Source organism: Leptonotus elevatus, chromosome 11, assembly GCF_054856555.1.
Source record: "Leptonotus elevatus isolate MCC_2025b chromosome 11, RoL_Lele_1.0, whole genome shotgun sequence".
NCBI lineage: Eukaryota > Metazoa > Chordata > Actinopteri > Syngnathiformes > Syngnathidae > Leptonotus > Leptonotus elevatus.
In genome coordinates, this window is record NC_141249.1 from 19,396,168 (window position 1) to 19,421,914 (window position 25,747).

General features: G+C 39.9%; 2 protein-coding genes across 6 annotated transcripts in view; both read left to right on the forward strand.

Annotated features, from left to right (window-relative positions):
* The window catches only part of hps3 (HPS3 biogenesis of lysosomal organelles complex 2 subunit 1), a 63,206-nt gene extending 45,418 nt beyond the window's left edge, over positions 1-17,788 (forward strand). For 2 of the 4 annotated variants that reach the window (XM_086089822.1, XM_086089823.1), the window contains 24 exons: positions 1,995-2,100; positions 2,179-2,250; positions 3,682-3,775; positions 3,882-3,955; positions 4,091-4,303; positions 5,365-5,416; positions 5,508-5,590; positions 5,682-5,805; positions 8,326-8,470; positions 9,023-9,105; positions 9,203-9,374; positions 10,310-10,391; positions 11,045-11,202; positions 11,402-11,503; positions 13,089-13,197; positions 13,262-13,464; positions 14,440-14,617; positions 14,745-14,978; positions 15,961-16,158; positions 16,345-16,539; positions 16,710-16,814; positions 16,886-17,092; positions 17,248-17,335; positions 17,498-17,788. In XM_086089822.1, coding sequence (XP_085945948.1) covers positions 1,995-2,100; positions 2,179-2,250; positions 3,682-3,775; positions 3,882-3,955; positions 4,091-4,303; positions 5,365-5,416; positions 5,508-5,590; positions 5,682-5,805; positions 8,326-8,470; positions 9,023-9,105; positions 9,203-9,374; positions 10,310-10,391; positions 11,045-11,202; positions 11,402-11,503; positions 13,089-13,197; positions 13,262-13,464; positions 14,440-14,617; positions 14,745-14,978; positions 15,961-16,158; positions 16,345-16,539; positions 16,710-16,814; positions 16,886-17,092; positions 17,248-17,335; positions 17,498-17,625 — 3,205 coding nt within the window. In that variant the 3' untranslated portion in view covers positions 17,626-17,788. Of the gene's footprint in view, positions 1-1,567; positions 1,664-1,994; positions 2,101-2,178; positions 2,251-3,681; positions 3,776-3,881; positions 3,956-4,090; positions 4,304-5,364; positions 5,417-5,507; positions 5,591-5,681; positions 5,806-8,325; positions 8,471-9,022; positions 9,106-9,202; positions 9,375-10,309; positions 10,392-11,044; positions 11,203-11,401; positions 11,504-13,088; positions 13,198-13,261; positions 13,465-14,439; positions 14,618-14,744; positions 14,979-15,960; positions 16,159-16,344; positions 16,540-16,709; positions 16,815-16,885; positions 17,093-17,247; positions 17,336-17,497 lie in introns of those variants that run through there. The other 2 variants (XM_086089824.1, XM_086089825.1) reach the window with 2 other exon arrangements.
* A 139-nt stretch (positions 17,789-17,927) lies between these two features.
* Positions 17,928-24,848, forward strand: LOC147166352 (uncharacterized). 2 transcript variants are annotated; one of them, XR_015096524.1, is made up of 11 exons: positions 17,928-18,477; positions 19,126-19,311; positions 19,407-19,460; positions 20,786-20,901; positions 21,129-21,303; positions 22,073-22,192; positions 22,575-22,603; positions 22,686-22,788; positions 23,514-23,610; positions 24,108-24,139; positions 24,245-24,848. XR_015096524.1 is itself a non-coding variant. In XM_086089835.1 (9 exons), the coding sequence occupies exons 1-9, from the start codon at positions 18,226-18,228 to the stop codon at positions 23,571-23,573; spliced, it is 1,095 nt and encodes a 364-aa protein (XP_085945961.1). In that variant the 5' UTR covers positions 17,928-18,225; the 3' UTR covers positions 23,574-23,997. The 2 variants fall into 2 exon arrangements, 1 of the variants encoding a protein (XP_085945961.1); XM_086089835.1 differs by lacking the exons at positions 24,108-24,139; positions 24,245-24,848 and having other exon boundaries at positions 23,514-23,997.
* Positions 24,849-25,747: the final 899 nt, after the last annotated feature.

Sequence of the window (25,747 nt, forward strand, 5' to 3'; positions counted from 1 at the left end):
TTCCTCCAATCTCTCCAAGTGATGACTGATGCTGCAGTGAGGGGGTGTAAGATATATTTTATAATAAATGTTTAACAAGAAGAAAAAAAGATGTGTCTAATTATCTGTACTCAATAATGTCCTGATAAATGTGTTGCGTACTCTTGAATGCTGATATTCATATTGGACACAAGTTGAAATGGTTACAGTTCATTAAAAAAAAAACATTTATACAGATTTAAGTACGGAAGTGTATTGCATTCACTTGGAGAGAAAAAAAGTCCTGTTTTTCTGACAAATTTTTTGGAGGAGTTTTGTTTTTTTGAATATTTTTTTTCTGTTTTATTGAATATTTTCCCCTGTTTTTTTAATAATATTTTTTCTGTTTAAAAAAATTAATATTTCCCTCTGTTTTTCTGATTTTTTTCCTGTTTTTCTGAGCCATTTTTCCCTGTTGTATAAAATAATTATTTTCCTGTTTTTCTAAATATTTTTTTTTCTGTTTTTAAAGGGGTTTCCCCTCAGAGATTAGAAAACACCACAGTACCGTCTACACATTCATTCCTTTTTGAGAGCCAGTAAGTAAACATCACCATCTTATTGCATATACAAGTCACTTGGAGTTCAGAGGTAAAAAATATATATATAATAATTACACAGAAAAACAGAACACCAGCTCTGTTTTTCGGAATAATTTATTTTTATTTTTTATTTTTTTTATTCTGTTTTTTAAAATATTTTTTTCCTGTTTTTCTGCATAATCCCCCCACCCTTTTTTCTGAGTAATTTTTCCTCCTCTTTTTTGGGGGGATAATTTTTGACAGAAAAAAATATTCAGTAAAACAGAAAAAAAATATTCAGAAAAACTGAAAATAAAAAATATATATTCAAAAAAACAAAGCTCCCCCCAAAAAATAGACAGAAAAACAGGAGTTTTTTTTTTCAAGTGAATGCAATACGCTTCCGTACTTAAGATCACACACGCACACACACAAAATGGACTCTTCTGTAAAACATTTGCATATGTATGAACATGGACATCAATGTATTTGTATATGTATTTGTTATTATTATCCGTAATACAACTTATACAAGTTTTTTTTCCATTTCCTTAAAAAAAAATAAAAAGCTATTCAACAATTCACTCGGGTATTACAGTACGGTAGTCAAAATCGAACTGTCCGCCATTACATGCCTTTGCCCAGCGCGCCCCCTGGCGGGCGTTAAGTACACTACACAGCGCTGTTCTTCAAATGGAGCTGCACAGAAAAGAAATACTAAACACCGTATGATACTTAGTACAGTAGGTCATGATGACACGTAGTCGACTACTACTACTACAGTTAACCACAGCTCCTTTTAAAGTTAAAATTAATTAACATGAGTTCAACGAATAGTTTCAAGCTTTATATGCACATACGTAGTCCATAAATATGAGATTCAGGGGTTCTTGTTTTGAGTTGACTGACTCTATAGCTAAAAGACAAGTCAAATCATAGGAATATGTATATAAAATAATAATAATTGGAACTTAAATATCAAATACTACACGGGAAAATAAGCCAATGAGAGCAGGGGGGCGTGTCCGCCGTTATTGTGGTCGACATCAACTTCCTGCTTTGCGGCGTGAAAGCGTTCGACTGCGGCTTACGATCATGAAGAGAGGATAAACACAACTAAGCAGGTAGCGTACATACGACTTGTGTTTATCATTATTATTTTTGTAAATGCGCTATTGTGTAAGTGGACTGTGAGCGGGCGGAGAGAATGCGAAACGAGCTGGAGTCAAATGTTTCAGCCCCGGATTCAGCTCACAAGATCGCAGCATGTGATATCGATTACAGGAATGTTTAACACACACTTTTGCCTGTTCTTCGCTTTTGGTGCGTGCACTGCACATTGTCGACAAAACGAAAGTTAAACATTGTGGTTCTTCATTTCGACTATGTATTTTCTTTTTCTTTTTTGTATTGTAAGAACTTAATGACGGCTTTCGTGGATGTGTTTTCTTACAGGGGTGCTCCACCTTGTTTCAATCAATCAGCTCTGAGTCAGAACGGTGGATGCAACATGGTGCACGTATACAACTGCCATCCTTACGCCTCACAACAGATAGTGCAGGTCAGTTTTGCTCTCCTTTGTCAAGCCATCCGACCTACATGCCGTTTTTCATCGAATATCTCGTGTCCCTGTGACCAGGTGGAGCAGGAGCCTGGGTTGGTCTGCTGTGGAGGCGGGGCCTTGTTTGTGGTAACAACTGGAGGATGCAAGGTTATTACTATAATTTTTTTTTTATATAATTGAATGAATGTAGCAGGTGTCTGGGTCAGTTGGGATGAAGTCCATATTGATCACATTTAATTGAAAGCATTTTGATGCTGTACAATTGGTACGCAAAGTCTATACACACCCCTGTTCATATGCCAGGATTTTGTGATATAAAAAAAAACAATTAGACCAAGATAAGTCATTTTAAAATATGTGAAGGGGTGCCGTCGTGTTTACAATTAACCAATCACATGGTTCTTGGTTCATAACTCCTGTGACTAACTATGGAAGCTGAGTTTGAATTGTGCAGGCTAATTAATCTACACAACAATATGTAACTAATAGGGGTGTGCGATTTTCATTTAGTACGATTCAGAATCAATTTTAAAAGTCCCAAAATCGATTTTATTTCGATTATTTTATACTGTCTTGCCTTTGTTTGTGTGTGCTTTTATTGGGAGCGCTGTTCATGTTGTACTTGATTTGGCCACTCAGGGGCAGTGCGGTTCCACACGGTCTGATACACTGTTAAGTTGTAGCCACAATAGAGAGTAGAAGGAAAAAGTCACAATCAAGTTATTCCAATAAAAGTTTTTTTTTTTCCAGTGTGGAGTCGTTCTTTTGAGTGATAAAAGTGCCGGGAGTAGCTCAGACTGGAGTCGATCATTACAATTCCTTGCACATCTATAGATTGCAGCAAAAATCATTGTCAATCAAATCATTTTGAATCAAAAATCGTTCTTAATCGAAAATTGATTCTGAATCGAATCGCAGACCCAAAAATCTGAATCAAATCGAATCGTGAGACATTCAAAGATTCCCAACCCTAGTAACTAATATGTGATATTATAATATTAAGAGTGTTATGGTGTTTAGAAGCTTTCAATAAACATGAAGGAGAAAGAGGGAGAAGTTGAAAACAGGAAACACATGTAAAAAGTTAACTGCTTTTACCAGTTAATCTAAATGGAAAGAGATTTAAAACATGCATAATTGAGTAAAAATGTTCACTTTTTTTTTTTTCATGGAGTTATGTAATGTTACTTGCAGTATGTTGTGGAAGTGGTGCAGCAGCTTTGCATGTCCCCCCCCCCCCCTCATTAATGTTTTTATGAATGTGTATTTAAACATATACAGTTGTGCTTGAATTTATGTAAATTTAGGAGCACAACTCGAAATGTACGAAAGCTAAACGTTGCTTAATGAAACAAAAACATTATGAATCGTCACCAAAATTCACACGCACATCTTTACTCATGTCAACTTCAAGGTCTGAAAATATCAAAACAATTGCCACAGTGTTTTGGGGATTTTATGGTCATTTTTTCTCATCATACAGTGCGCTCATAAGTTTACACACCCCTGAGGTCTTCCATCATTAGCGCCGACTCATAGAATGGATGCGGGATTGTGACTGTTTTGCGTTGAATTCAGGTGGAAGCCTACAATCTGGAGCAGGAGGGCTGCCCTCTTATCTGCCGCTTTGCTACCATGGGCACTGTGAAGAGCATCCTGCATAGCGACATCGGTATGCAAATTCATATTTGTTCTTCGTCCACTTTCTAGTGAGAGGATACGAAAAAAAAAAACACGTTTCATTTCCTGGGTTCTTTTCTTACCCCAATCGCATGTAGGAGACTATCTGGTCACTATTGAGGAAAAGAACAGCGCCACCTACCTGAGAGCCTACACCAACTGGCGTTACCAGGTGACGTAGAAATCCACTTTTGAAATGCGTCGATGTAAATAGTGGTGTGGCAGGAGTGAGAATTTGAATTTGCATATAGCATCCATACGATATTTGGTTCACTGCCCACGTTTGTTCTCCTCGTGACTTCAACAGGCCGAGGAAAAGGCTCGCGTTGGGGTGCGCTTGCTGGGCCACCTGCTTCGTGGGGCGTCTCAGCGGGGCGGAGTCCAGATGGAGATCATCGAGATCCCTTTTTCGGAGCGTCCTGTTGCCGTCGCGTGTTGTTCGGTTACAGGTGACCTCCTCGTTGGATGCGACAAGACTCTGGTTCTGTTTACTTTGAGAAGACAGAACCATCAAAACATGGTAAGTGCAAAACGGGTCCGGTACGCCTTTCTTTGCACTGTTTCATGTTTGTTTTTTTGGGGCTTGTGCCGTTTTTGCTTAACAGTCTGTGAACAATTAGTTTAGCTTCTACTATCAGGGATTTAGTGACCAAACCGACTGCAATGACGCCAGTAGTTTTTGGTGCATTAGGGTTGTAAAGAGCACTTAAGAAAATAACAATCCTTTTCTTTTTTTTAATACAAGAGCTTCAGATGATGGATGGATGGATAAAAATTAGGGCCCGACCAAACATCAGGCAAAATTATTGTCTAATTGGGTCAAATGGCCAAATATTTTCCCCTTAAAACGTTATCATCGAAGAAAGCCAAAGTTTCCGACGCTGTGAAAGTACCCTGAATGTATCATTTTGCTTGCGTAGCATTAGCAACTAGCAAGTGTGTAGCGTATCTTATGCTGGTTATTCTGTTGTCCCTAAGCGTCCTTTAAGGTGTTTAATGACACTCCAATCGGAGTTAACTGTAAAACTAAAAACACGACCATAAGAATTACATCCACCCTATATTTAAATACAAAACATGCTACATTTTTAAAACATCGCTAGCCTAGTGTTAATGCTAAAAGTGAAGGGAAGGTCCCATTCAAATGCTAACAGGAAGTTAGCATTGACTTCGGGAGTGTTTGTCCTTCAAATAACGAATATTCTCACACAAATGCTGCAGGGACACAATTGTATGCATTAAATATATGTTTTTAAGCAATCGGCAGATTAATTAGTAATCAGTATTTATTTTTTTCTGCCAAAAATCTGTATCAGCATCGGTCGCAAAAAATGCATTATCGGTCGGGCCCTAAGGAATATACATCTTTACTTATCAAGTTACCTGGTAACATAGGAGCTCCTCTCCGATATCATGAATCGTTTCTGCCTGTTTCTCGTTTGAGGATGTAATAATTGGAAAAAAAATGCATTGCTCGTGAAATTGATCATTAATTGAATATCAAATGTGGTAAATGATTCGGGTTTTTTTCACTTTAGCTTATTTTGTTTGAAATGCTTGCTTTGTGATTTTCAAACGCAGCAGAACATACAACATCCTTCAAACAGCCAGCAAAGCGCCAGTCATAGTCAAGGTAACATTAAATGTGTTTGTTTTTGTCAAACTGTTTTGGACTTACAGTAATTGTTAGTTTTTCACTCTGGCGTCTCTTGTTTTGCTCCTAGATCAGAGCTCAAACCAAAACGGTTCCTTTCTTGACTTTGAACGCTCTGTCATCCTGCATCTTCCGGGGACTAAACCCAAACAGGTGTCTGCGCCTGTGCTTTTTTTTTTTTTGGTCATGATTAAATTGATTCTGTTATCTGTTAATGTAATTCAGCTAGTCGCCACCCCTCCAGGTGGCGCTGTGTGCAGGATATGTGGCTGTTCAAGCTGAGCTGGAGGTGCTGGTCCTAAAGCTGGATGCTAATTATGAGCCAAAAGATCCGGTGCTGGAGGAATCGTCTGAAGTACCAAAAGATGGTGATTAAATGCAACGATCTAAAAGCAGCTAAGCTAGAATTCTTTTCTTTTCTTTTCTTTTTTTAACATTCCTGCTGTTGCTGCGGCATATTAGGTAGCACTCAGTATTACAGTCTGCTTGCCCATAAGGACCAAATGAATATTCTGCGGGACATTGTGATTTCCTAGTATGTTGCCAAACGCGATCTTTTGAAAATGTTTGTTTTGTTTGTTTGTTGTTAACTCTTTGACTGCCATAAACGTTATAAAACGTTTAGCATAAACCTAGGGAAGGGCGCCGAGGACGTTAAAAGACGTCCCCTATGTTTTTTTGTTTTTTTTTCAAAAACGGGTGCAGGAAAGCCTTGGGCAGCTGTGCTGAAAGAATCAGGCTGATCTGATTAGTCAAAGACTCGTTTTGGCCCCTAGAGGGCAGCGATGACTCTCTTTGCACAAGGTTGGATGGGCCGCCCACCGTGGGCGTCAGTAGAAGACGTGAGGCGGAGCTAGAGTGTTGAGGAGACAATGGCTGATCCAAGCCACAATGGCTTGACCAAGCAACCGGTTACAAGCAGCTCAGCTTGAGCATTTTTTTCAAAGACGGAAAGCATCAATCAATACTAAAAAGCGCATTGATGTCAACGATGATGATGACAACGAGCTCTACGCCAAAGTTGGAAGCTTTGGCCTGTTACTATCACGTAGTAAGCCTCACCGGCTACGCGCGGCTAGCGCGGCTAGCGCTGCTAAGGCCGGAAAACGCGCACAATAGCCGGCCGGGTACTTCTGCACAAGCGGACATTCGATCGGGCGATGGAGAGTTGGCATCGACCAATGCAGATTGATGTCAACGATGATGATGACAACGAGCTCTACGCCAAAGTTGGAAGCTTTGGCCTGTTACTATCACGTAGTAAGCCTCACCGGCTACGCGCGGCTAGCGCGGCTAGCGCTGCTAAGGCCGGAAAACGCGCACAATAGCCGGCCGGGTACTTCTGCACAAGCGGACATTCGATCGGGCGATGGAGAGTTGGCATCGACCAATGCAGATTGATGTCAACGATGATGATGACAACGAGCTCTACGCCAAAGTTGGAAGCTTTGGCCTGTTACTATCACGTAGTAAGCCTCACCGGCTACGCGCGGCTAGCGCTGCTAAGGCCGGAAAACGCGCACAATAGCCGGCCGGGTACTTCTGCACAAGCGGACATTCGATCGGGCGATGGAGAGTAGTCGAAAAGCATCGACCAATGCACATTGATGATGATGATGATGGTCAACCTCGCCGGAGTTGGAAGCTATACGCGGCCGTTATTCTGTCGTCATAAAGCCTCACCGGCTAGCGCTGCTAACGCCGGAAAACGCGGAGCTGCACAAGCGGACATTCGATCGGACAATGAAGAGTACCCCGAGTCCAATGCATATTCATCGGAGGAGCGGGTACAGTCTGATCACGGAGAAGACACTGTTTCTGGACTACGATGCCACCATGAATGGAGTGGATAAAATGGATCAGAACATCTCCGACCAACCCGGTATAGCAACTGAAGGACACGGGGAAGCGAGACGTAACACCACCGTAACGTAACCGTAGCATGATCCTGATATTAGACGTGATGACACACTGCAGTATATACTTGCTATTCCCCGGAAAAAAACGGCCTGCAAGAAAGTGGCACACGCGAAGAGGCAATCTGTTGTGCAAATGCTGTTACGTCTCTTTGCACGCAGGAGAGTGTTACAAAAAGAAAAACTGTCGTTGAAACATCCACATATTTGTAAATAGCACCACAGTTGCACACATTTGTAAATAGTTTGCCAAATTGTTGTCAAATTGTTACACTGTTGAATGTAAATAAACGTATTTTGCTATCAAAAAACACTTTTTCATTCTTGGTGGTAGTGTTTTATAGAAGTAAAGCACTATTTAGGTGTTTGTGGCATCATTCATGGACAAAAAGAAGTGTCAAATTCACTAGAATGCATGAAATAATATCGTTTCACTAAAAGCTTGATTTCTCCGTATTTTGGTCCAACACAGGCGAAATTGGGTCAAACTAACCATTTTCTATTGTTGATTACTAAAGAACGGAATAAGGTAGAAACAAACTCTTTTTTTCTGATGAAAGATGAAAGTCCAATCTTTCATTTGGTAGTACGTGTGTTTCCATAGTCCAAACAGAACATTTTCTGTGGACCTTGAAAATCAGTCAAAATGCTTAAATCGGCTGGCACTGGCGGCATCCCTTTTCTGAAAACGTCTGGCAGTCAAAGAGTTAAAAATAAAAAAATAAAATAAAATCATTAACATGATACTTTAACTTAACAGTAACTTTGTCACCTGAGAAGTGCGTATCAAACTGGTAGCCCGTCACATTAATCAGTACGGAGGAAATGCCTCTCAGTTCCAGAAACTTGTTGACCCGTGTTTTAATCAGTGCAGACTACAACCACAGTAATACAGCGTGCATGTTGTAAAAATGTTCTCCCCCCCCCCCCCCGTCAAAAATCTATGTTTTTGCACTTGTGTGTTTGCGTTAGCTGAGGAGCAGGTTGACTTCCTGCTCCTGCCAAGACACCAAGAGTTGCTGGGTGAGCGAGCGAAAGACTGCGACATCCCTGTCAGCATCGAGAAAACAGGACTGGACGATAGAGGACAAAACACGTTCAAATATGTTCTCTTCAGGTGTGTGTGTGTGTGTATCGCTCATAAGAATGTTCTAGTAGGGGTTTTTAACTCACTGAAGCAACCCCCATCGCTCCCGGCTGTTTTACTAGATTTTGACTGATTTTTGCAAGGCCCACAGAATATTGTGTTCTATTGCTATAAAACCATGGAACTTACCAAAATAAAGATTAGACTCTCTTCTTTCATCAGGAAAAAGCAATTAGCATTAGAATATAGCTAAGTTTCATCATTATTCACAAACCTGTTGAAAACACTTGGAAAAAGAGCTGCCCTGGTTGATCTCTTATTCTCTGCTGCCACCTGGTGGCCGTTTTTTTGTAATAACTACCATTGCTTTGAAAGACCAGAGGTTACATCAAAGCCTTCTGTATGCTCTGGCATTTAATTTTTTTTATTTCTTTTTTTTAATACCTTAAACGTACAAATACGTTTATGGGACCAGGGCAATATTTAAAATAGAACGTTTTTAATACGTTTTTGGGAGCAAATGATTTAATAAGATTAAAGTTCGTTTTTTGTTTGTTGGTTTGTTTGTTTTTTTCCCTGTAGGCGTTTCGCTCCAGACTACTTTCAGGGCTGCAGTGTGGAGGAGACGCAGCTTCACTCCCTGAAACTCCAACCATTATTTACAAGTGAGATGAGCCAATGAGATGATGTGTCTACAAATCCCAGAAAAGCCATTCCAATATTCATCCGTTATTTCGTCTCCTTGACTCTATATTTGTCCAGGCTGCCAGTCTGCGGTTGAAGAACCAACTTGTGTGGTCTGCTTCTTCTCCCTTCCCACCGCTGGCTACCTGTACAGCCTGAAAGGCGGAGTTGAGCTTCTCTCAACTTATCAGTATCCAGAGAAGGTCTTAGAAGCCGTGTTGACAGACCACCTCTTACATGTCATCACCAAGTGAGTCCAATTCCTCAGTCGCGTCACGTGCTCGGTTTGCAGTGGAGTTCTGTTACATAACCCAAATTTGTATGCGAGTCTGAATGCACCGTTGTCCATCACTAACCTATGAAAACACAATAAGGAAGTCATTTGTATGAAAAACTAGGGATAGGCCGATTATCAGCGTGCAGATAGTTGGCATTTTGACGTCGTAAGTCAGAGGGCAAATAAAGCTGTTATATCGCTGAACGGTGAATACTTGCCAACTTAGTGAATTTTGGGTTTTCGTCAGGATTCATAAAATGTTGAAAAAGATGAAAACAGTTTTCTTTTTGAACATGTTCAGACAGTTTTTCACTGTCTGCGAACACCCAACGAAAACCCCAAATTTGCTATGCTCGCAAGCACTCGTCGCTTAGTGATCTTCAGAGATCAATTAAAAAATTGGTTAACTTCAGTGAATTTTTATTTATGTATTTATTTAAAATTTCACTTGCTGCCCAAACTGGGAACTCCCTGTACTTTTTGTTTTTGTTCAAAATTTTAATTTTAAAACTGTCTGTTCTCCATATGGTTAAATTAAAAGAAATGGCATTTCAACAAAGTTATATATTTTTTGTGTTTTTTTTTTTTTATCCTACTGCAATTAAACATCAGCCCCAAATATCGGTTATCAGCCTCCTTGACTACTAATAATCATTATCAGCCCAGGAAAAGACATATCGGTCTATCACTATAAAAAACCCTTGTAAGCCAAACATAAGACTATAAGTACAGTGGTAACTAAGTATTTTTACGCTGAGGCCCCCGTACAACACCTTCTGAGGATAATACTGTGCTCGCCTTTGCATTTCTGTCACAGGCGCAATCATCAACTTGAAGTGAGATTGAACAATGTCACTATTATCAACTGTTAAGTCACATGAGCATACCTGTCTGATTTGTGTTGTTAGGAATGCACTGCAGTGCTTCACAGTGCGTTGCGCAGCAGTCGCCGCCAGATTTGAGGACCCCTACATCGACACCACAATGAGGGTATGAGTCTTGATGACAAGAAAAGCTCCATGGTAACATGAAAACCAAGAACGAATGAATGAGCTGCGTTGGTTACTACACTCACAGTCACAAGATTAGATGTCAAAAGGACCCAACTGTTCCCAACTGGATGTAAATATACCCCAGCCCCTTAACTCATTCAATCCCAAAAACGTGTAAAAACGTTTTTAAATACTTTGTCCTTCCCTCCCAAAAACGTGTTTACACGTTTTTTAAATGTTTTTTATGCAAGAGCATACAGAAGGATTTGATGCAGCTTCTGATATGAAGAGGTGGCTTAAAGCAATGGTTGTTATAAAAAATTTAAAAAAGGCAGCAGAGTATAAGAGATCAACCAGGGCCATTTTTGTCAGTGTTTTCATCAGGAATGTGAATTCTATTGCAAATTGCTGCAAAACGGAAACAAATACGCATAGACTAAAATTTTTGTTTTGGTAGGTATTATTATTATTATTATTATAGTTTTATAGCAATAGAACACAGTATTGTGTGGGCCTCGCAAAATCAGTCAAAATCCAGTAAAACAGCCGGGAGCGAATGGGATTGCTTCAGTGAAAATGGCTGGGAGTGAATGAGTTAAGCATGCTAGTGAATGCACATAAATGCATGCGTGTGTTTGCGTGTGTTTCTAGGCGTGTCCACCCAGCAACCTTGAAGTGTGTGCTCTCAGGATGCAGCTGTTTATCGGCCTTCGCTCATTGTGTGCGTACGGCCGTCACGTCATCCTTTTCTCCACCGCTGACACCGAGACACCAGAAGAGACGGAACGCAACGTACAACGCCGAGGCCTGTATGTCACTTTACGGGAAAAACACTATGCACAAAGATCAATACAATACATGCGCAGTTTTCACATTGAGTTCCAAATGCTGATGTAGTTAGACGGTCATCATCCCTGGAGGTGCAGAAAACGATGGACAGGTTGAGCCTTATGTGCGTTTAGTGTATCAAACAATTTACTGTGTGCTGTGTTATGCATTTTTATTTAGCATGTTGAAAGAACACACCATGCTGACTGGTATTTTCCTGGCGGTGGGAATCGATCCCACCACCACGCCAGCTCTGGAGAGCCTTCTGTCACGCCCCTTCCTGTAAGATTCACCCCGCCCCTAACAGCCACTCGCTGTCACTTTCAGGCTGAGCTGCAACGCCGAGACCGTGAAAGCGCTCGCAGAGATCATTTCTGATGGAGTCAAGTAAAACTTACTTTAAAGGAAAATGACCTGACAGAATTGGAGCCAGCAAATTGCCGTTCACAAAAAGTCACACAAGGTCATGATTTGTTAACTCATGTGCTCCCAAAAACGTATAAATACGTTCTATTTTAAATATTACCGTGCTCCCAAAGACGTATTTATGTTTTTTATTTATGTATGTTTTTTTATGTTAGAGCATACAGAAGGCTTTGATGCTGCCTCTAAACTGAAGAGAACGCTTGAAGCAATGGTAGTTATTACAAAAATGGCCAACAGGTGGCGGCAGAGTATAAGAGAGCAAAAAGCTCTTTGCCCTTTTAGATATTCACATATTTGTGAGTAATGATGAAACTTAGCTATATTCTAATACTAATTGCTGCAGGTAGAAATATACTTTTTTTTTCCTGATGAAAGAAGAGAGCAAAGGGGGTTGCTTCAGTGAAAATGGCTGGGAGTGAACGAGTTAATTATATGCTTGAAACATCATGACCAATTAACACAACTCTAATGTAATGACAAAACAACATAGTTAATCAGACTAGCTGTCTTTGCGATATCAATGTATTTGCATTTCATCCACTTATGAATGTAAACGTTCATATTACTTCAGATATATGTGACCAATGTGGTTTTGATCATAGTTTTTGAGAATTGGTGCATTTGCATTTTTGTTCATCAACCTTCCTTCAAACAAAATCCAAGCATGACAGCCTTTTAATAAATATGTTAATGTTATGTGGAAATTAATTCCTAATTAAGGACACGCTCCGATGAAATTCAATGCTAAATTCTTCCTGGGTCCAATTCTGTCGATATGATTTTGTTTTGGTTGTTATCTTTTTCCAATGTGTCCTAATATACAAACACAATATTCCAGTTTGACTTTGCAGCTTCGTCTGAAAGTGACAGCAGTTTTGACGTAGTTCCTAAACCAATTCACCCTTAACCTACCTAACTGCCCTGAGAGTGTGTGCCTCTGCTCACAGACTAATAGTTTCAACTAAAATTTAATACATTTGACACTTTTTGGGTAGACATTAACCTACCACCTAATTTAGCAAATAGCAAATAAACTGGGCGTGCCCAACTTTTTTTTTTTTTTCAACCAAAATCTACTTTTCAAGACCAGTTCAGTGCCAACGTTGCAAACCCACACGCCTTTTCCAACCTGCAGTTGCTAACCACACCATTTTTTTTATTTTATTTATATATTTTTTTGCTGTCATGAGTCTCGGCAAAGGAGAAGTGCTCACTAACCTATTAAGAGAGATTTGTGAAACGATCAGCTCATGAAAATAGTTTGTATTTTTGTTCAGTGTGTTTTTTTTTTGTTCAGGTCTTGTTAATCAAGTTAACATCTTGACCTTCCCGCATCAAAGCCTTTCTTTCAAGCTTTTTTGATACTTTGACCATACACCGGGTCGGCATATTCTATTTGAGTATACTTCCAATATCCTATCTCTGTGACCTTTGAACTCAGGAGCAGAAAGTGGGCGATTTCTCCCCCCAAGGAGACCAGCGCTGTCGGACACGGATGGAACCTCTATGTGGTTGATACGGTCCCTCCGCTCACCCTTTACCGAGAGATGGTAACACTGACGACATCATCCGGTTAACGTGAACCTTTTCATCATCAATGTGTTCGCATGTCAGGTCGAATACAGTCAGCATTACGCGCAGAACAACCAGCAGGCCCAAAGTCTCGGGCACCTCCTCAGTGAAGCTCACCTCGTCCTGCGCGCGGCCTTGCTCCAGTCTTCACAAATGCAGCGCCGTAACAACGACCGTCCTGACACAGCAGAGATGGAGGAGGCGTTCAGGGAGAACTGCGCTCAGCTGGGAGACTGTTTCAGCAGGTAACCCGTTCTCAGGTCAGATCATCTCAGGTCAAACTATTGCAATCCAGAGTATAAGAGATCAACCAGGGCCATGTTGCAACAAGCTCTTTTCCCCGGTGTTTTCAACAGACTTGTGAATAATGATGAAACCGAGCTATATTCTAATGCTAATTGCTGCAAAACTCAAACAGATAGAAATATGCTTTTTTTTCCTGATGAAAGAAGAGACTCTAATCTCTTTTTTTTTTGTGGGTAGGTTTCATGTTTAATAGCAATAGAACACAATAGTCAAAATCCAGTAAACCAGCTGGGAGCGAAGGGGGTTGCTTCAGTGGAAATGGCTGGGAGTGAATGAGTTAATCAAATTAATAATAATAATAATAATATTTGTTTTTATATCAGATATATTATTGTTTGTTTTGTTTTGTTGGTTTTATTCATTTTTTCCTTTCGGACGCATTACAGGTTACATCGATCACACAAGTTAATGAAAAGTAACGGAAAAGCTAAAAAAAACAACACATTTTTGTTAACAAAATGAATTTTAATTTTCAACAAGAATAAAAAATAAAAAAATAAAATTATTACTATTTTATATATATATATATATATATATATTATAAAAACTAAAACTCATAAAAAGTAAACTAAAATGAAACATTTTCAAAAAATAAAAAAATATATATATATGTTTTAAACAAAGTCAAACTAACTATAATGCAAAATTCTAAACTAGTATTAGCCTGCTATATGCTTACTTTACATATATGAGTGGCAACAGCCCATTCTATGAAGATTTGACTTAAGGGCGGTGGGCTTTTGCCAGTTGCAATCTAGAGTGAGCTAATGGTAAAGGGATCTTAAACAAGGCCCCGATCTCCCAGTACCACTTTTCTCCTGGCATCAGAAATCGTAAGGACTTCATGATTCTAAACTCTTCTTAATCCTACCGAAAAGCATTTAAATGGTACTCGTGTTTTCTTGTCATAAAAGGGGGAGCCAGAGACACTGTCACCAGGCTTTGCCTTACTACAGGATGTCAGGCCTGTCAGTCATTGATGTCATGGCCAGGAACCGCCCCCTTCCCGACAGCCCACACTCCTACGGTCCAGGCTTTTTGTTTTACCTGAAGCATTATCTTTTAGAAGAGACCGACCAACTTCTCAGTCAGGTAACGTCATGTAGACGAGACACTTGCCACAATACTTCACACAGTTCCACAAACAAACCCAGGAAATGCCGTCGACATATACATACAAAGCCCGCCCGGTCAGTACGTCTCACTTTTGTCTTGCTAGGAAGCAGCGGATGAGGTCATCGACATTTTCAGCCAATCGGAACCCTGCCAGCTGATCAGCGTGTGCGCCAGCCCAACCATGACAAATGTCAACCCAACACGCACACTCCAAATCTTGCAGCGTCTGGAGGACAGTGCGGGCGTGTCTGTTGCGCTGACAATCACCATGGCAACCATGATGCTGCGCTTGGATGACCTGCCGCAGTACACGCAGATGATGGAGAGACACGCTGAGGTTGGGAGTGTGTTGAGTGTTTGAGATTTGTTATCATTTAGCCATATGCAGCCGTAAGAAGTTAATGTTTTGTCTATCATTCATTTGATGACTTCATTATTTTTCATGTACAATTAATACATTTCAAAACACATTTCAGTGAACGCCACTTGACCAAACCCAGAAGACGGGTGAGCCGTGATCGGCCGTCACCTGAGCACCTGTGATGTCATTTTCAGTCGACAGAAAGTGGCAACATTTGTTTTTAAAGGTGTTACTTGTACATGAAGTTTTCAAATTAATTACAGACAAAATAATTTTAACTTTTTATTACTGAAAATGGCTAAATCAGGCAAAGGCAGTACAGTGAAGAGCACTCACAGGCAGCTCAAGATTTAGCTACTGTAAGTAAATAAATTATTACTTAATGGATTAATAGATACTCTTGTGTTTGTGCACATATCTGTTTTAGTTTTTGTTCTATTACTATACTCATGTGCTATTTCTATTTTATTGTCTGTGTATTTTCATCATAGGTAGCAAGTCCAGGTCCAGAAAGAAAAAAACTTGCCACAGTTTGGCTTTAGCCCCAGATGCTAGCTAGCTAGCTAGCTCCCTAGGTGCTTGTTTACCTGCTAGGGAGCTAGCTAGCTAGCTAGCATCTGGGGCTAAAGCCAAACTGTGGCAGGGTTTTTACTTTCTAGACCTGGATTGCCACCTCTGATTTTCATTTATGCATTTCCATATATGATGTCATGAAAAGTTTCTTCTTTCAGATGTTGAGTTAAAAAAAGTGAAGCTCATTTTCTATTGGAGTTGTTTCAGGATGCAACCGAGTATTGATTGCAATATGAACCAACATCATTTTTCTGAAGGCCAACTTTTTTACATCAGAAATTATTAACGCACCTATATATATATATTCTCTATCTAAATCGAATGAGCCATTCAAACTGCAGTCCTGCTTGATAATCACTGGATCGCTTTTTTTTTTTTTTTTCAGATGCTGTTGGTGTACGGCTTCATTGAGGAGCCAAGGCTGTTGCTGCATGGAGGAGGAGGAGGCCAGCACACAAACGTCTGCCCCACGGCGTTGAGCCAACAGATGGCCAAGTCCCAGCCTGGCCTGCTGGTGGCCTCCATGGTTGCTCTCCATGAGAACAACAAAGTTCAGCTTGAACAGGTGGACCATGTCTTTCAGGTATGGCCTTCATTAAGTCATTGTAAAGTTGATGATCTGTGGGTCAGAGTGGTCACTTGACTGAAAAGAGCCCAGTTTAGGATATTTGACCAAGTCCGTAGAGTCCATTTGTATGACAAGCCCTTGTTTGTTAAATGTTCAACACACGAAGCGATTGGTGCCATTCTGAAGCGTGCGTGTCTGTAGGTGCCGGGCTGCGGGAACAGCTTGCAGGTGGATTTCTGGGAGGCGATGCTGATGGCCTCATCGCAAGAAGTTGTCATTCAAGAGCTTCTCTTCCGATTGTCTTCTGTCTACATCGACCGGCTGGCACACACAAGTGCAGACGGACGTCTGCCCGAACCTCCAGCTCGCAGGTCACTGAAGAGCGCCGACGATCTGGTAAAGTTGCTCAATTCGTTGCGTTTTTCCTTCCTATAATAAACTTTATAGATAGAAGAAAAACATGACAAATGGAAAAAAAATGCATTGTAAAAATGTTCAATCCATTATTTTGCATGTAGCTAAACAGCTATTGCTGCTAAAATCTCTGCACGGTGGATGTGTTTCAGATCAATTCCTGCTCCCATTATGGTGCTTTGTATCCATGGCTTTTTGTTCTCAGTCCACCTCACAGTACCAGCTTTCAACACCAGGAGGCCTTACACAAAATGCAAGTAAGAATTCGGCCCATATACAGTATTACAAGCTGTCACTGTACATTCACCCCATTGTGTATTTTCTGCAGTCGCTCCTATGCGGACCGTCCCTGTCTGTGGGCTCAGTCAGCCCCTTGTTGGAAAGTTTGTCGGACAAAACGTTATGGGGCTTCAGCCTGCACCTTCTGTGTGCCACCAGAGGGGGGCAGTACGAGCGCAGCATTGAAGAGCTTCTGGACCGATGCCCGCAGGCTATTATAGCCTATGCAAATCACCACTTGCAAGATCAATACATGGTCGGTACTTGTGTGAAAATGATTCCCATCGGTGGCTTTTTTATATATATTTTTTTTTTACCGTCGTCAACGTTTGTGGATGGTCATGTCAATCTATACGCATGTGCAATGTGTCAAGCCGGTTCATGAATTTCCCTCTCGGTCCAAACTTTAAGGATTTGTGGTGGAAGAAGCTGCTCCCAGAACTCTGCAATCGGACGCGAGCTGCATCGGACAATATTATTCTGTTGGCTGCTCTCAAAGGTAGAAGCTTACCCACAAGTTCAGTCTGAATAGACAAACAAAGTAACCTTCATTCTGTTTATGAGCTGCAATGCACGCTATATCCTGTTTCTCTTTAAACATCTACTTCATACAGAATATGCACATTTTAGAGTGTTCTATTGGTCTCTGCCGTACCAACAGAGACACTGGTGGTGGTTGCCATGGAGACAAGTCCTACACAGTTCCTGGAGCTGATACCCGATGACGGAACAGCGTCATACTTTTTACCTCACTTGTTGACCTGCAGCCAGAGACACTTGTTGGCCTAACACACACACACACACACACACACACACACACACACACACACACACACACACACACACACACGGACATACAATGTTGCAGTTGATACCACGATGTGAAAATAGTGAATAGGAAAACTTTTGCCTAATAAGGTTAGAACTGAATTAAAGATTTTTTTGTAGTCAACCTATCATGTGATGAAAGTCAAGTCTCATCCACAACCAGCTCAGCACAGATGCATGAAGACTAAAAAAAAAAATTTAACTAAAAAAAAACAATTGATTTGGCCTCAATCACAATAACCAATTACTCTATTAAATTTTCCAAACATGAGATATTCATAATTGAAAAATATTTTTAAACTGTAAGTAGCAGGAAAGTATTGCTCAGCGATCATTGATTATGTTGTTGATTGATTTTGTTGTCCAATCAGAGATTAACAATGATCCTCCCCTCTTGTTCTCTTGGCCAATCAATTTGTAGTCCACGAGTACAAATGTGAACCAATCAGAGCTGACCGAAGATCTCAGCTGGTCTAATGAGCTTTGGCTTGTTTTAAAGTGGAAAAGTGAAAAGCACCGACGACGAGACAAAATCTTAAGTGAGGCGTAAGCAAAAACTAGATGAGCGCCGAGAACACGAGGAAAAAGCGTAGGAAGCAAAGGAAAGATTTAAAAACAAAACAAGAGAGCAAAACTATTAGCACTTCTCAGGCTAATCAGTCGCAGTTGCTGCAGATTAGAATGAAACCAAATGAAAGGGAGAAAACTTTGTTGGCCATCAAGGAAAACATCGAGATGGAATTGATCTTTCCGGAAGAATCCTGTGAGGTTCTCTCAACGCAAGAGCTGGAGGAAGAGGATTGCTTTTACCGGGTATGAGCTCACTTTTGACACCTTCAACAAGAAAATCGACTCTGATGTGGAAATGCTCACAAATCCGTTTTCATGCACTGCTACAGTTGAAACAAGAACTTCTCTAATAGTCAAATGGCCATGAAACATTTTTCATAGAGGAGCCGGGTCATTTCAAGCTAAATATGTGTGCAATATCATAACATTGTATTCTATGTTAATTAATTTATTTGTTTATTTTGGCAAAAACTTTTAAGTTTGAGTGCAGCTTGTGCGCTGTTTAAATATAACAAATATTAAGACAAATAAAATTATTTAAAACACTTAATTTTGCAAGTTGTTTTTGGATGAAACAAAATGTATTAAATTATTTTAAAATCTAAAAAAGATGCAAATGTATAAATTTAAACAACTCAAAAATAAATATTAATAATCTTTCTTTTCCGATTATGCTTGTAATTGTGGAGTGTAATAATTGAAATTGTTTCGCTTCATTGCACAGCCTTAGTTCAACAATTCTCTTTTTAGAGTGTAGCCTATTTTAGGGGGGATCCAATATTGCAGCATTTTGGTAAATGGTCAGTGGGCCTAAAACAGAGCTTGTATGTGGCCAGCGGGACACTAATATTGATGATAATATTTTTTCCCCTCATTTTTGTGGTGCTTAAGAACTTGGAGCATCCTCTTGTGTGTATTTGTGATGAAGAGGCAACACTGGAGGTCCAAGCCCAGCAAGATAGACTGCAGAAGGGCAATGCTAAACCCAACACGGTGACGCCTGCCAGTGAAAATAAAAACGGCAAAAGGCAAACCCATCCCCCTGCCTTCATGGAGGACATCGAGATAGAAATGGAGGTACGTTAGGATACGATCAGCTCATGATGTAAAAAAGAGATCGGCCATTTTGTTATAATTCATCCAATGTTGACTTGCTTTCTTTCCTGTCTCAGGTGTTGCCTCAACCCAGAAAGTCTGAGGCTCAGCTTGTGGGGGTCATGACCCCGGTAACAACTATCCTTTAAAAAAAAGAAATATATATATATATATATATATATATATATATATATATATATATTGATGCTGTTTTTTGAACACTTCCACAATCTTAATGTATTGCGCATGCTGATCGCTGATAATCTAATCTAAACCCAAAGGAGCACATGTGATGTAATCAATCACTCAATGCAAATTGGTTTTCCACTGCTGTCTGTTTCACATTTGAGCTCAGAGGTGGCGTAAATAGGAACTCACAGATATTAAGAGTCCAATTGCATTGTGAAACCAAAATGAAAATGAATTCTTTACTTAGATACTCCAAATGGAATTTTATTGTCCCTTTTTATAAGGCAAAGAACCATATTTGTCCAATGGACTAGGATCCGACCGATTACTTGGCCTCCGCTTATTGCCCTTCAAACATCGGCCAAAACTATCGGCAATTGGGCCAAATGGACGATTATTTTTTCCTTAAAACGTTATCATAGAAGAAATCCGAAGTTTCAGACGCTGTAAAAGTACCCCGAATGCACCATTTTGCTTGAATAGCATTAGCAACTAGCAAGTGTGTAGCGTATCTTATGCTGGTTATTCTGTTGTCCCTAAGCGTCCTTTAAGGTGTTTAATGACACCCCAGTTGGAGTTAACGAAAAACTAAAGACATGACGATAACAATTACATTCACTGTATATTTAAATACAAAACATGCTTTGTTTTAAAATATCGCTACCCTAGCGCTAAATGCTAGCGGGAAGTTAGCATCGACTTCGGGAGGCTTTTTCTATTAAATAACAAATATTCACACAAAAATGCTGTGGGAACACAATTTTATGCATTTAAATATATGTTTTTAAATAATCGGCAATCTATTTTTTTTCTGCCAAAAATCGGCATCAGCCTAAAAAAAATGCTTATCGTCAGGCCCTAATACGTTCTAGCCACCCTCTGCCTTATTATAAGGTGAGTGATACAAGATAATATTGAAAAAGCATATAATGAAGAAAGAAGAAAAAAAAGAAAAGAAAAATAATATAATGAAGACAAAATATATATAATGGTATATTAAAACTGAATACAATGATGGTTGATAATTTTTGTTCATTTTTTGGTTTTCTGGGAGTAAAATATACCCAAGTTGCTAAATCAACTTCTGGAGTTAAAATGTATATTTGTAATAACTTCACGCCGGTGAAATATAGAGTTGAGATAAATCGATGACGTACCAGAAAATATTCAAAATGATAAAACATCCCATTATGAACTTTTTTGCCACCAGGATCAAAATTTGTTTTGTGCGTGAGAAATGATCAAATTGTTGGTCCCCTTTTTGCAGACATTTCACAAAGCAAGCCGAATGAAATGGAAGCGAGTGCCCCAACAGTTAACTAGGCTGGTGGTCAAAGATGTGCTCTGTTTACCACGAGGCCGCTACGGCGAAGAAATCCCTGGGTGAGAAGATGAAATCCATCAAATATTCCCTGATAAATAATGCACTTGATGTGCAACTACAAGTGATAAGTATTTTTTTTTCCCATCACCAAATCACATGTATACATAATGTAGTGACTCTAAACTGGGCTCAGTACCCGTTCCTTGCCCCAGAGACAGCCGAGCTCCAAAATTGTAAAGAAAATGGATGGATGGATACGCCAGTGTCACTTTTTGTGTCCGCGCAGAAACGCTGCACCACAAGGCACAGAGCAAGCAGCTCTTTCAGCCTCGGGACTGACGGCCAGGATCACCATCGATCGTTTATGGTCCGCCAAACAGATGGAGAGTCGCTTGGTGGCGCTTTTCCAAGGCCGAGTTGCAAAACGGGCCGGGCAAAGGTTTTCCTTTACATATTTGCAGGTGTGTGATGTACTGCTTAGCTTCCACTGGGGGGGGATTTTGTTCTTCTTTTTAACGCTTCGTTATTATGACACTGAACAAAAATAAAGCGTAAGACTTTTGTAAGGTTTTTGTACATTTAAAGTTTATTTATTTTTTACTCATTCACTCTCAGCCGTTTTCACTGAAGCAACCCGTTCGCGCCCGGCTGTTTTACTGGATTTTGACAGATTTTTTTTGCAAGGCCCACAGAATATTGTGTTCTAGATTAGACTCTCTTCTTTCATCAGCAAAAAAAGAATATTGGTATCTGTTTCTGTTTTGCAGCGATTAGCATTAGAATATAGCTAGCTTTCATCATTATTCACAAACCTATTGAAAACACTGGCAAAAAGAGCTTGTTGCAACATGGCCCTGGTTGATCTCTTATACTCTGCTGCCACCTGCTGGCCGTTTTTTTTTGCAATACCTACCATTGCTTTGAGTGACCTCTTCAGGTCAGAAGCTGCATCAAAGCCTTCTGTATACTCTAGCATAAAAAAAACATAAACACTTAAGTTAGTTTTTGGGAGTGAACGTCAAAGTATTAAAATAACGTATTTATACGTTTTTTGGGATTGGATGAGTGTAAAATGCAGTCTTTACAGTAGCGTATGAAGTGGGAGAGAATCACTTGAAAAATCTTCACTTGCAGATACTGTACTGTAGGTGCAATATTTTATAACTGACTTGTTTTAGGGGTTTGGCCTCCAATTTGAAATGGATTAGTGTGGCTGAATATGTTTTGCAGTGCATCCAGCGGGTTTTGTTTGTCCCGGTGGCCCCTGCAGAAGGTTGGACCGGAGCTCAAATCCTCAGGATCTCAGGACCAGGTGCTCTGTATATCCTCAGCCCCCATGACCACTTGCAGGTAAACCTTGTTTTTGATGATTTCATTTTCATGTGTTTTGAATTCATTTTTATAACCATACGGTTTGCTATCCATTATGTGTACTTCCTGTGACTAGGGCGGGGGTGGGTCATTTAAAAGATGGAGGAAGCCACAATTTTTCATCAGCACTGTAGGATCACACACTTATCAGATGTATGACAAAAATGTCAAATAGCAAAAATCCGCATAAAATTGATGTCCATTGTCATGCACTGGAGAAATTGGGAGGTGGGATTAATAAACCCCACAAAAACTATGTTTTTATGATTTTACTGGATTTCAAGTGCCTTATGATCATGTGTGATACGTAATTCCTCTTTAAAATGTTTGACATGAAATGAAATCAATGCTCTCTTACCAGGTATCAAGTGAGACAGTTGTGGATGACGGGTAAGATTTAGAAAAAACAAAACGGATCATCGAGCGAAGCTATCGTAGTTTGTTCTTAGGTCTTTTTCGTAACTCCTTATAGGAGAGAATTGTGTCTGGAGGAAACTGAAGAGAGCGGCCAAAATGGAGGTAATCTGCAGGACAGATGGAACCAGCCGCAAATCTACGAGACCATAGAAAACAATGTGAGTTTCATTTGTTATAGCAACAAAAAATTCATATTATCAAGATTTTTTTTTTTTTTTACATTTGGCAATTATTGGGGAAATTAACTCATTCACTCTCAGCCATTTTCACTAAAGCAACCCCCTTCGCTCCCGGCTGGTTTACTGGATTTTGACCGATTTTGCAAGGCCCGCAGAATATTGTGTTCCATTGCCATAAAAACATGGAACCTACCAAAAGAAGTCTCTTCTTTCATCAGAAAAAAAAGTATGCTTGTATCTGTTTCCGTTTTGCAGCAATTAGCATTAAGATATAGTTAGGTTTCATCAATATTTACATTCCTGGTGGAAAACACTGGCAAAATAAGCCTGGCCGATCTCATATACTCAGCTGCCACCTGCTGGCTGTTTTTTTTTGTAATAACTACCATTGCTTTAAGCCACCTTTTCATGTCAGAAGCTGCATCAAAGCCTTCTGTATGCTCTTGCGTTAAACAAAAACGAGCATAAAAACAAAACAAAAAATATGTTTTGGGGAGTGAAAGACAAAGCATTAAAAGAATTATTTACACGTTTTTGGGTTTGAATAAGTTGAAGACTAACACTCACTGAAACATCCTGCTATTCAGAAATGTGAAATATGCATTCTAAAACATATTCACTCGCATAAAATTGACCAACACTGAATGGAAATGAATTCAGAGTTCCGGTTGGCATTTGTTTAAATGAATGTGTGTTACTTGTAGGCCTCTTCTGCGCCTGGACGCATGGATGTTACTTGCGGAACTGAAATGTCACACCGGTAATTTATGGGCAATTCCTGTCCATATCTCACCAAAAATGGTTGGTGCAAACTGCTTTTCACATCATCATGTTTTTGTCCAATTATTCTGATGCAGCTCGCTAATTGATTGTTTTCAGCGTTGTTTTTAAAATCGACCTGATATGGATGGATGCTGTCTGCTATTTACGCAACTGCTCTTTCTGGTGCCTTTTGTGAGTGTCGGTAGATGGTTCATTCCAAAAAATTTTTTTGCATGTAATGGCCCTCTGAAAGATGTTTGTGTATCAAGACGATTGATTACAATCAGACAAAAATAATTTGGAATTTGCTGGGATTTTAAGTTAAAGTACTGCGACTAACCAAAGTTTGACTTTAAATGTTTTTTAATTGTTCTTAAATGTATTCTTAATTGTGTTATAAATTAAACTTTTGAGTTGACCAATAAAGTCTGTATTTGGTAATTGATACAATAATGCACCACATACATGTACCCTTCTAACAAAAAGATAAGAATACAGGTATAGTATTATGTTTTTTGTTTGTTTTTTCTCTTCAGGATAAACCAAAAATGCACTACAACCTTTACAGGTGAACTTTAATATTTTTTTTAATGTACTGTACAATAGTAAACATTTTATTTAGAGCTTCTTTTTTTTTCCAATAATATGGGTCATAACTACAACGTGTCTGTAGATCTTCAACAATGCTGTCACAGTGGAAGTCTCCAGACGTGAAGATTGCGGGTTTGATCCTCAGCCCTTGTGACCATGTCGAAGTGCCCTTGAGCAAGATACTGAACGCCCCCCAGTTGAGTCCTGATGCTGCGTCATCAGGAGGTCAATGAGGATACGGCGTTAAAGCAAAGAGAAAGCCAATTTCCCAATAAACTGTTATGATTATTAATGGAGAAAAACACTGCTGTCTTGATAGTACAGCCTTTACTTTTACACAATGATATATTCTTGATTATCAATTGGAAAAAAAACATTTAGGCTGGTTGAGAGTTTTTTTTACAACCACATTAAAAGCTGAGGAACAGTTCATTCAACTTGAAGTAAGTAAGTAAGCCTTGATGAATCATTTCCCTCAAACCGGGATACGATACTTGATATTGACAAAAATACGTTTATTTATTAACTCAATTATAACTGAACGGAGGGTGAAGTTCATTCAGTTATATTTCCTGCTTAGTGAAAGTATGTCAGTTAAGATAAAAACAAACAAACAATCTACATTGAATGAAAACAGCATTTATGTGAACATACAGTGCAATGTAACATGTTCAAATTAGTAGCTCTCAGTAGCAAAACACAAAAACTTTAAAGGCCCGTTCTTTGGACTTGAATAACGTTGATGGTGTAAGACGTTCCACTCAGAAGCTGTTCTCTAAAAAACTGAATTAAAAGGACAAAGTAAAAATGACAACACGTTTTTTCACCATTGAACTGATCTGATTTATATTGCGAGAAGCAACACGTGAATTCCACTTACCGCTTCAACAAATTCAATGAGGGTGTCATTGCTAATCTCATGAAGCGCTTTTAGCGTCATCTTCAAATGGGCCAGAGACGAGGGGCCTGCTGGGATTAAGGAAAGCAAACAGAATGGTTTTTACACAAGTACTAGTTCATATCCAGTAGCCTAGTAACACATTGTATACACAAATATATCATGAGATCAAAGGAGTCACTTACCATTGGTAGTTGTGGTGTTTGGCAACGTTGGTATGCTAGGTGTTGTGCTAATTGCGGAAATGGTTGTGTTCAAAGGATGTTGGGTTGCGGTAATCATAGGTTTACTTGTTATTGTTTCAGGTGTTTGTGATATGGTTGTGTTTACGTTCAAGTGTTTGGTAGTCAGGATTGCGCTGTGGCTAGTCAAAGTTGTGCTTGGTGCTGTTATGGTCGGGGTAGTTGGCGATGTGGTCTCTCTGGGAGGAGTTGTCTCCGGGAGGCCTGGCGACGTGGTCTCTCCGGGAGGACTTGTCTCCGGGAGGCCTGGCGACGTGGTCTCTCCGGGAGGACTTGTCTCCGGGAGGCCTGGCGACGTGGTCTCTCCGGGAGGACTTGTCTCCGGGAGGCCTGGCGACGTGGTCTCTCCGGGAGGACTTGTCTCCGGGAGGCCTGGCGACGTGGTCTCTCCGGGAGGACTTGTCTCCGGGAGGCCTGGCGAAGTGGTCTCTCCGGGAGGACTTGT